General features: G+C 47.5%; 1 protein-coding gene across 1 annotated transcript; it reads right to left on the reverse strand.

The window, feature by feature from the left end:
- Positions 1 to 1,605: 1,605 nt before the first annotated feature.
- On the reverse strand, positions 1,606 to 8,129 carry SHISA2 (shisa family member 2). The gene is made up of 2 exons (XM_055244105.2): positions 7,731 to 8,129; positions 1,606 to 4,103 (listed from the first exon to the last, which is right to left on the reverse strand). The coding sequence occupies exons 1-2, from the start codon at positions 8,062 to 8,064 to the stop codon at positions 3,550 to 3,552; spliced, it is 888 nt and encodes a 295-aa protein (XP_055100080.2). The 5' UTR covers positions 8,065 to 8,129; the 3' UTR covers positions 1,606 to 3,549.
- Between the last annotated feature and the right edge of the window lie 3,305 nt (positions 8,130 to 11,434).

The raw sequence follows: 11,434 nt of genomic DNA on the forward strand, positions 1-11,434 counted from the left end.
GCTTTGTCAGCTAAATTTTTCCAGCTCTTACCAAAACTGAAAAGATCTGAGGTTGCTTCTAATAATGTTATACTTTTGGAAAACCAAGTAGCAGTCACTAAATGAAAAATTCGTTCATTAAGGTGTATTTTTTTTTGCTTTAATCATGGTATTTAATTACCACATAGAAGAACTATACAATCTCATGCTAAGAAAAGCAAGCATTTTCCATCCCTCTGTTTAAAAAAGAGTGCCAAAAATGTCACAAAGGTGACTCCTGCATAGGGGAAGGGAGGATTCAATGAGGGACTGACAAACTATAGCCTGCCAGGGAAATCCTGCTCACTGCCTGCTTCTGTACAGCACTGGAGCTTATAATTACATTTTGAAATGTTTTGGGGAAAACATTGAAGATTATTTTATGACATGTCAAAATCATCTGAAATTTGAATTTCAGTGCATATAAAGAAGGTTTTGGCCAGGCGTGGTGGCTCATGCCTATAATCCCAGCACTTTGGGAGGCCGAGGCGAGCGATTCACGAGGTCAGGAGATCGAGACCATCCTAGCTAACACGGTGAAACCCCATCTCTACTAAAAATGCAAAAAATTAGCCGGGCGTGGTGGCAGGTGCCTGTGGTCCCAGCTACTCAGGAGGCTGAGTGAGGCAGGAGAATGGTGTGAACCCAGGAGGCGGAGCTTGCAGTGAGCCAAGATCGCACCACTGCACTCCAGCCTGGGCGACAGAGTGAGACTCTGTCCCAAAAAAAAAAAAAAAAAGGTGTTATGAGCATACAGACTTGCTCATTTGTTTATGTATATCTATGGCTGCTTTTGTGCTACTACTGCAGAGCTGAATGGCTGCTAGATACCATATGGCTGGCAAAACCTAAAATATTTACTCTCAGGATCTTTGTTTCTTATTTTTTTGGAGACAGGTTTTCACTCTGTCACCCAGGCTGCAATGTAGTAGTGAAATCATAGCTCACTGCTGCCTCAAACTCCTGACCTTCCAAGTGACCCTCATGCCTCAACCTCCCAAATCACTGATACTACCAAGTACGCCACCATGCCCAGCTAATTTTTATTTATTTTTTCTTTTTTTTTGTAGATATGGGGTCTCACTATGTTGCCCAGGCTTGTCTGGAACTCCTGGTCTCCAGTGATCCTCCCGCCTTGGCCTCCCAAAGTGCTGCCATTACAGGGGTGAGCCACTGAGCCCAGCCAGTCTCTGGATTTTTACTGAAAAAAAAAAAAAAAAAGGCTTGCCAGTCTTTAGGCTGGGTGACATCTGAGATCCCTTTAAATTCCAAAGCTCTAGGAATTCCACTTCCAGAGGTAAGCAGGAATCCACCATCAAAGACAATACAGGGAACACCCATTAGCCTCATAATATAATGATTCCAAAAGAACTGTTTCTTTTGTGCGGTCAACATTTCCCATGAAACCTGTAAAATAATACTCACTGACTCATAGAACATTCATGTGAGTTTCCCAGATATTGATTACTTTGAAAAGTAGGCCCTTGTTTCTAGAAAGCAATATTCATAATTTTTAGAAATTTTATTCTATTAACAGGGTTGACTAGACCATCTGAAAAATTACCAAGTACGATGAAAATGAAAACAGAAACCCAACTCCCCTAGGAATTCACATCAGAAAATATTTATTAATAAGTAAAATGATTTTCCCCAGCCTTTGGTTATTAAAAAATGAGTATCTTTGATGATACCAATTGCCAACAATGGTTTTACATTATTCAGTCATGAAACAGACAGAATAGAAAGATGATCGATATCTATAGATATAAATGTGTAGAAGACCATACCATACAATGATTTGTTTAATTACAAAATACTGGTTGTGCTAGCAGTTGGAAATTTACTTGGACATCCTTAAAGTTATCTTTTTTTTTATAAGTAAACAACACACAAATAAATTCACTTGAATTTGATAATTTGGAACACTGGCAATGAATACAGTGCCTGTTGAGGCCTGAAAGAGGGAGGAAATCAAGAACTGTGTGGGAGAAGAAAGGCAATACTTCTTTGAAAAGCTTTTCTCTTGACTTAACAGTCCCTATTGCCTGAAAAATAAGCCATTTTGATAACAGGAGTATAAAAAGCCTTATGATCTGCAGAGTAAATCACATCTGGTTTAAATTTCATCCCAAGTCTTAGGTTATGGCTGAGGAGCTATACTAAGTATCTTTGTAACACATTTCTTTGAATTTTTATAACTAAGACAAGAATATGTTTTATCAGATCTAGGCAGAAATACTGATCTTCATTTATAAGTATAGTAATTACTTGCACTCAGGACTATACAGACATGGGGATCTGAAAACCAAACAGAAGGAAATGCCAAACCACAACTGCAAGGCAAAATTAAAAGTAACTCAGAGAAGCAGCAGGTGATAGTTAATGATTTCAGTATAAAAAAGAATGCATTACCTCTCCGATGTCACCTTAAAGCCAGAAAATTAAGATACAATCAAGAAGGGGATGAATGGTTTTATGACTACACCACCTACTACTTCAAGATTAAAATCATCCCAGAGTTCTGAAATGTCTTCATTAGTTAAGTAACTATACAATTTATTTCAGTCTCTTTTAAATGTTGAAAATCACTTTGTAATAAGATCTCTACACAAGGTAAAAAAGCACAAAATACGCCCCCAAAAGCACAAAAATAGACAAAATATATATATCTTTTTACAATGAAATTAAGGTGTGCCTGTGGAATACTGAGACTGATGACTGATCTCAGAGTTCAAACAGGTTTCCTTTTAGAATAGTCCTGTTATTTGTGTCTTCCCCTTAACCTTAGATGCATTAAAAAAAAAAAAAAAAAAAAGGCTCAGGCTGGGCACAGTGGCTTACGCCTGTAATCCCAGCAGTTTGGGAGGCTGAGACAGGCAGATTGCTTGAGGTCAGCAGTGTGAGACCAGCCTAGCCAACATGGTGAAACCCCATCTCTACAAAAAATACAAAAAAATTAGCCGTGGGAGTAGGCACCTTTAATCCCAGCCACTTGAGAAGCTGAGGCAGGAGTGTTGCTTGAATCCAGGAGGCTGAAGTTGCAGTGAGCCGAGATCACACCACTGCACTCCAGCCTGGGCAACAGAGCAAGACCCTGTCGGACTAAAAAAAAAGAAAAAAAAAAAAGGCCCAGGTAAAAGGGAGATAACAGGCATTTTGATCTTGTGCAGTCAACAACAAAAAAGAAATAATAATAACAACATAATAAAAACCCTTAATTTATCAGTTTATAAAATTCTTTCGCCAACCATATCTCAAGGGCACTTGGGACTCAAGCATCTGTTACACACCCATCAGCAACATCACAGTCATCTCCAGCTGAGGCCGGTTTTCCATCATAAATCAATGATACCCTGGATGAAACATATCCAGAAATGCTAATTCGGAGATGTTTTCATACAGTCTGGGGGCAAATGAAGCCATCCAAAGGAATCGTGCCATAAATACCACCGACACGTGCGGACTTCCACCTCGAGAATCCACCCCTGCCTTCCTCTCCCTTCAGTAAAGGAACCCGCCAGTGACTCTCGGTTATACAGTTACCGCTGGGTACATCTTCTGTTCACTGTTGGTATGAGGGAAGGGGGACTGAATCTGCCTGTAGCCAGGCTGCAGGCCGTCCATGAAAGGTGGCACAGATGTCATGGGCACAGAGTCATGCTGCACCGTGTACCCCACGTATGGGGGATGCAGATACTGCCCTTGATGTGGCACAATCTGGGTGGCCTGCTGACAGTTCAGCACAGAGAAATTCGTTGGCATGTTGACATACACGTTGTTCATGGTCCCTTCCGGCAAGCAACAGTTGGTCTGTGACCTTGTTGGGGGCGCCCGGGCCCCTGAGTTGGCGCTGGAGCTGGAACTGGCAGCTGTGCTGGACTGGCGTGAGGACGACCCCCGGGAGGTGCTGGCACTGGGGATCATGGGGATGGTCTCCATCAAGCGGTTACCCCCTGGGGCTCGGCTCTGCTGGGGATCCTGCTTAGGCCGGAGACATCTGCAGCAACAGGCTGCCACCAGGGACCCCAGGATGATAAAGGCGACAAACACGGAGCCAACGATGAGGAACGGCACGTAGATGGGCACTGAAGCAAAGGACAGAAACACAACATTATGATTTACTCTAGGAACATAGTACCAATCGCCGACTGGCAATGGCAATGAATGAATGAGCAACACTGATACCCACAGCTGAAAGACCTACACTGGGCTAATTTGTTCACATATTAGGAGTCCGTAAGATGCACCGTTCTTTATCAAGTGCTTAGAAAGGTCCTAAGACCCTACAGGCATGGCAGGTCAGCCCCTAGAAGCAAACTGTTAATATTTAGTTCAACTCATCAACTGCAAGACTGACTGAGCCAGATATCCAATTTAGCAAAAATATGGGTTTAATAGGTTAAGACGGTTAGGGTTCTAAACTTCCTACCATAATTGAACTGTCCAAACTTAAGTCTGCCCTACCATATTGTTGTAGGATCTTCATAGTAATCATGACTTTAACTTATTTAAAAGTCTTTTTTCCCCCCAGAAAGTTATTTAAGTTCCTTGCAAATTTCTTTTTACCATTCTTTAGCAAGTTCTTTTTTCATAAGCAGTTAAGTCAAAAATTTAGGCCAGACTCTAAGTCACTACCATTTCCAAAAGGCATCTGTAAGGCACAAGAGGGTCAAGGAGGGGTTTTAAAAAGACCCTCGTCACTCTTCCCTAGCAAAAGCCAGGGTCCTTGGGTGGCATTGGGTCCAGGTGACGGGGTCTGTGTGGAGGTGGAGGGAAGTTATTCCAGGCATCGGGCCATCCTGAAACAATGTCCAAGAGCAAACATCAGGAGCAATGAGACGTGTTCCAGGAAGAAGAGTCACCCACAGCAAGCCAAGAAGGCAAGAGTGCACAGCGACAGCCCTCAGAGCATACAGCAGCGGCCATCCCACTTCACCCGGGTAGCTGATTTTAAAATAGAAAACCATAAAAAGTAAAAACAAAAACCTTTTGATAAAACCACTAGCAAACTCCATTTTAAAATTAGTTCCTGGCAGGACACGGTGGCTCACGCCTGTAATCCCAGCACTTTGGGAGGCTGAGGTGGGTGGATCACCTGAGGTCAGAAGTTCAAGACCAGCCTGGCCAACATGGTGAAACCCGGTCTCTACTAAAACCACAAAATTTAGCTGGGCGTGGTGACACGCACCTGTAATCCCAGCTACTCTGGAGGCTGAGGCAGGAGAATCGCTTGAACCCAGGAGGCAGAAGTTGCAGTAAGCCGAAATTGTGCCACTGAACTCCAGCCTGGGCAACAGACTGAGATTCCATCTCAAATAAGTAAATAAGTAAATAAATAAATAAATAAATAAATACCATCTCAAATAAATAAATAAATAAATAAAATTAGTTTCTTAAAAAAATCTTTTAGGAGCCATAGAGATGACACTACAAGGCTTTAGAAATGAGATGCAGATTGATAGGGACAGAATCAGATAGGAGGTGCCTGCAGAATGCTTCTGAGCCACTTTTGTGGAATTCTACCCTATGTTACCAAGGCCCTGCATTTTCTGATGTGTTCTTGCCCCAACCCCTGACTATATTTTTGGGAAATACACAAGCACAGGGGCGGATTGTGTCTTACTGGTCTTGGCAAAGCATAATGCCAGCCCAGAGTCGGATGGGGAAGCATTTTAGGAAGGAGCCCACGCCTTTGAGGTCAGCTCTATGAATACCCTTTCATCATCCATTAGGGCAGCCGGGCTTTCTAATTATGCTCCTTTTCACTGTTCTGGGATTCCTGGAGTCAGTGTTTTTAAAGTATAATACCAGGTGGAATTATGGACAAATAATGCCGTGTAAGTAAGACAATACTTTGTAGGTATTTAACCAAAGGCTGACTGTGGAAGATTTCCTGGAGTTTCAATGCTGAACAGAGCAATTTCTATATATAGCGCCCCTTTAGCAGGTAGAAACACTTGCTACAGTGTCTGCAGCACAGCTGGTGCCCGGCAGTAGAACTGTTCTAATTACACTATCACTTCAGGCTAACTATGGATCACTGGAGAAGTGGATTCAGGGCTTTTTCCTTGGCGTGTTGCAAATATCTCATTCTCTAAATTAAGACACCAGCCCTAAATATGTTACCAAAAAATAAATTAATAGTAGTAAAGCAGGAAAAAAAAATGTACCCCAATCATAGCAGAAACTAGCTGAAACCAGCCTCAGTCCACATAATGAGTTTTGGGGAGAAATAACTGTTCTCTTTCCAGGATTTTTAATTGGAAATGTAAATAACTACACAGGGGTAAGGAATGTAACGCTACTATAAGCCCCCCGGCAGGCTTAATTAGGCATGTTGCCCTTCACTGCAGAAGAGAAGTGAAATACAATTTTTAGGAAAAAAACGTTTAAAAGTAGCATGAAGAAGGCATCCACGCATAACACAGGGCGTCCTCAGGAGTCTCGTCCTGAGAAGTCCCGACTAATCCAAAGCCATCCCAACTTTTCGGAGACCATTAATGAGCCCAATTTAGCAGACATCTCACTGTAGCAGTTCGGGGTCTGGCTCGCTTCGCTGGGCTTTCTTCCATGGCCACACAGTCTGCGAGACTGAGCTTGAGTTTTAAGACTGCTCTGGTTCTGGAATTACGCTCTCTTCAGATTCAAGACAGCAGAACAATAGGAGTAGCATGCTAATAAAATGCTTGACTGCGAAAGGGAACGGCACGGAAAAGAGCTGTCTCTCACGAGGTCCTGGGAGGCAGCTCTGTAAACACAAACCACGCTGTCCCAAAGCTCAGGCAGCCCGAACCCAGGCTCCGGGTGCTAGCGAAAAGTCTCCCAGGTAAAGACAACGGGCCCACAAAAAGGAGGAGCCGCCCCCTCAGGGGCACGTTTGCCATTTTACCTCTACACCTCCCCTCCCCCGAACTAAATAACACACACACACACATACACACACACACACATACACACACACACACACACACGGAGTGACTGGTGTAGACACCCCAGGGAGGCATTCCGGAAGGTTTCTGAAGAGTGAAGTGCAACCTACCAAATTCTTTCACGGGTTTACTTTCCAACTCTGGCTTCGGCAATTTGAAAGAAAAAAGAAAATCAAAGCCACAAAGAGCAAGGCTGGGCACTGCTCCGATGTTACACCTACTAAGTCTGACGTGGTAAGGAAAACAGTCCAGAAGCCCCACAGGCGGGCCGCTGCAGGGGAGAGGGGCCGCCGCGTGGAGAAGATGGGAATCCGCGGCATCTGGCACAGGGCAGCAGCCCCGGGAAAGCCCTGAGGAGCTGCCTTCCTTTCGGGAAACCTTCAGGGAAGCACCCCTGCCAGGCCCTCACGGACGGGGGCGCACCGTCGCCGTCTCCTCGGGTACCCCTAAGACATGAAGCCCTATGGAGACAGGAGACGCCAGAGGGGCCCGGAGGACCCTGGTCAGAAGGAATATGGGGGCTGTCTGTGGCCTACACTGCCTTAGGAGCGTGATTTTGTTCGGAAAATTAACTCTAAGCCACCCTTTGGCTGACAGATGGAGAAAGAGAGGCCCGTGGGTGTGAATTAGGGACCCACATCAACCAAATAATAAGCCAGAAGGCAGACTCCGCCTTCTGGTCCTAGGCCCTTTCCTGAATCTCCCCTCTCCAAGCTCCCAGGTCCCTGACGTCCAGGCAACGCCAACCGTCTTCCCTTTCGCGCTGGGCGCAGGCCGCCCTACCTGCCGAGCCGTCGGGGCCGTCTTTGTCCGCCCGGCCAGGCTCGCCGGCGCCCTGCTGGCGGTCGTTGTCGCAGCCGCCCTGGTCCAGGCGCGCCTCGGCGCTGGAGCAGCAGTAGCGCAACGCGCAGCTGCCGCAGCAGATGGTGGCGTCGCCGCCGTCGAAGCGCTCGGGACACTGGAAGCCGATGCGCCAGACGCCCTGCGCGTCCAGCCAGCCGTGGCAGTACTCGCCGCTGGCCCTCGCCCCCGCCGCCAGCAGCGCGGCCAGCAGCAGCTGCAGGAGCGAAGCGGCGTTCCGGGAGGAGGAGACGGACGAGCGGCGACCGCCCCACATGGCACCACCCTGGGCGCGGGCGGCGCGTCTCCAGAGAGCGCAGGGCGGTCTCCGAGAAGTCGTGGCCCCGGCGATCCCCGGGCTTCGTCACTGACTGTCCCGCGGCGCTTTCCGCGCGGGCCACTCCCCTCTGCCGCGACGCCCAGGAGGCGACGACGCCGGGCCCTAGGTCCAGGAGCTCCTAAGCCATCCCCGTCCTCAGCCGGTGGCCCCGTCCCCTTAGGGACTGCCTTATGAGTTGCACTGGCTGATGGAAATTTCGGGATGCAGTCAGAAGGCCCCCGAGGCTGTTGTCCCGAAGCCTCTGGAGGCTTCACCGGCAACCGGACCCTCCCTGAGCATACCCGAAGGGACGCTCACTCGAGCCGGATGACCGCTGGGCGCGCCGCCGCGGACCTGGAGCCAGGGCTTTGCCGCAGGGTTTAAGCCTCAGGGTCCCGCGCGCGAATCCGGGCCCGTCTCCCCTCCTTTATTCCCTCCTCAGGCGGGTAGAAGGGGCGAAGGCGGGCAGTGCACGCAAGGCTCTGGGCAGCAAGTGAGGCAGCCGGCCGCGCTCAGCCTCCTCTGCCCCGAACTTGGTCCGCATGGCTCCGGCCGGGCCGCCCGGGCAGCCCACGGGGGTGCAGCCCCGACGCCCCACTCCGCGGGGCCGACGGCCAATCCTCCCAGCACGTCGCAGAGGGAGCGCTCCTGACCCCGGGAACGTCCAGGACGCAGGACGGCTGCTGCTGGGCGCGGATCCAGGCGGGCGGCTCGCCCCGGTTCCCCTTCTCCGCCTCCCCGGCTGCAGCGCGGTCCCACAGGAGCCCGGCAGCCTCCGGCCGGCTCTGCCTCTCCCAGTCGCTGCTTCGCCCTCGGGAGGTGGGCACCGATGGAAGCCTCCCACGAAAGTTTCGTTCCTCCGGGCTACGGCAGAAGCCGAGCGCTGCAGCCTCCCGCAAACTCGCCTCGCCCGGCGCCAGGCCAGCTCTGACTCCGCTCGCTGCCGCGCTGAGCCGCGCTCTTATAGAAGCCAGCGGCTCCCCGGAGCGCATGCGCGCTGCGCGGCTCCCCCCACCCCCACCCCAGGGACGCCCGCGGGCGCCGAGCGGCCCCTCACTTTCCTACCCTGGGCAAGGAGAAAGGTGTGGCCAAGGGCGGGGTCTGCCTGCTGGAATAGGCGCGGGAAGAAACCCAACCTAAGCAATCCAGGCCTCGCTAACACAAATAACAATAATAATGGAAGAAACTCAACTTGCTTTGTGAAGATCTTTGGCATTCAACATTCGGTTCGATTCTGCAAACTTCTCCAGGGATTATGATTACTTTCCACTCTGCAGATCATAAAATCGCCACTCAGATGAACTCTCTCGGCTTGCAGCAGCTGATGTCCTGGCCACGGATGGTCCCAGGCCCTGTGCAGGAAGAGCACCGATGTTTGTGGCAGGGTTGACACGCTCAGGGCTGTGTCTGGTGGGCTGGAGGCCTCCACCACAAGATGGAACGGAGAGAGTTCAGCAAAGATGTCACACATTCGACCACGGTCAAGATGATCTGTGTCCCTTTTTCTTTCTATATTTGGTGTGGTGATTTATCGGATTCCAGCAGGAAAGTGCCTCCGTCCAACATGTGGCTTTAGTGGTTTAGACAGCTGCAGTCAGGAAGAAAACAAGGTTCAGACAGACCAGAAATTCAGCTTTGATGAAGGAGAAATTAATAGCTTCTCTCTTGCAGAAGCTGGAACAACAGGTGCTGATGTTATTAAAGCAGCAGTGCTTATTTTTAAGGGAACGAATGCCCCTTCTCACACCGTCTGGGAGTCAGCAGACCTGAATTCTAGACCCAGCCCTACTAGTAGAATCACTGCGTTTTTCTGGTCTCAGTTTCTTCATCTATAAAGTGGAGCACAGGATGTGACGATCACTAAGGTCCCTTCCAAGTCCATGACTTCAGAACACAGGCAGTTTTATTTACAGCAAAGACACTCAGGTTCAAGCAGCCATTGGATGCTTGTGTATGCCTGGTTAATGTGAAGATTCAGACATTGTTGATTATTCTTCCACTTGTCCCAACAATGTCAAATCCAAGAAAAAAAACCCTACCCTATGTCCCCGCTCTCCAACACACACCTTATTCTTTTCACTAAACCTCTTTCCAAGCATTGCACTTTGTTTTCTTGCAGTTTTTTGGTTGTGTATCGTTTTTAGCTACACAAGATTATATATTTTACATGCACTATTCACCAAATTTCTTAAGCTAGTAAGCTAAAAAAATTTCAATGTCAAGAAATCATTCATTCAAGAAATACACGCCATGCACTTACAGTGTACTGTGTTCTGTGCTGGGTACTGGGACTCATCAAGAAGCCAGACAGCACAGCCATTTCCTTCAAATAGGGCCTAAAGTCTCCAGGGTAAAACATAGAAATCAGACAAAAAGACAAAGAACTGAATAAGCAAAGAGAATGCAAGTATGACCAAAGCTCTTATCCACAATGAACAGCGTCAATTTAAGCACATAATCTAGGTTAGGGTGGGGAAGGAGGTCAGAAAAATCATCAAAGGAATAACACTTAAAAAGAGACCAGAAGAAGCCAAGGGAAGACTGAGTTTTTCAGAATGAGTCGTTTTCTTAGAAGATACCATTAGCCAACATTTATTGAGAGCTTACTATGTGCCAGGCACCATGCTAAGAATTTCATGTGCATGGTTTCATTTAATCCTCACATCAGCCCTATAAATAAGACAGTATTACTATCCTCATTTTACTGGTGAGGATACTTGCTCAATCCCTAAAGAAGAGAGTGTCGGTTTGCCTGGACTGTACCCAATTCTTCCTGACTCCAAAGCCCACCCACCACACTGCTGGTCACCACAGCCTCCACTACAGAAAGCCCAGGATTGATTAACTGGGAGTCCTGTACAGATCATGAGATGTTCCTATGGCAGCACGAGTTGATTTGGGTGGTGTTCAGAGGGTGAATACTTTCAATTTTGCCATTTGGAAAAACAATTAATGCAAGAGAATTGTATTTATTGTACTATTTAGAATTGTATTATTTCAGACAGTACCTGTGCCACAACCTCCTTCCACGATCCACTTATCCTACTCACCAAAACATCCACGATTTGTCAGAGTTTATTTATGAAGAAAAAAATTGTTTAACATTTCATATTGGAATTGATTTGGTGACTGGATAGTGCCACCTTTAAAACACAATGTTTTTCCCAAATAGTCTACAATTTAATCTATAATTGGTGAACTTAGAAGTATGGCGCTCTGAGCAAATTCGTCTTCTTTTTTTTTAAATTACTGTGTTTCTTTTCTTCCTTAAACGTTAAGGAGAGGCCCTTTCATAGTTACTTTACGTAGTGGTTGACTGTCTTCAATG

Source organism: Symphalangus syndactylus, chromosome 15 (genome assembly GCF_028878055.3).
Source record: "Symphalangus syndactylus isolate Jambi chromosome 15, NHGRI_mSymSyn1-v2.1_pri, whole genome shotgun sequence".
Taxonomy (NCBI): Eukaryota; Metazoa; Chordata; class Mammalia; order Primates; family Hylobatidae; genus Symphalangus; species Symphalangus syndactylus.

Coding starts and splice junctions, on each gene's coding strand:
- SHISA2 (XM_055244105.2), bottom strand. CDS start 8,064: ATGTGGGGCGGTCGCCGCTCGTCCGTCTCCTCCTCCCGGAACGCCGCT. Junction 4,104..7,730: donor CGGCCCCGACGGCTCGGCAG/GTAGGGCGGCCT, acceptor CCTTTGCTTCAG/TGCCCATCTACGTGCCGTTC.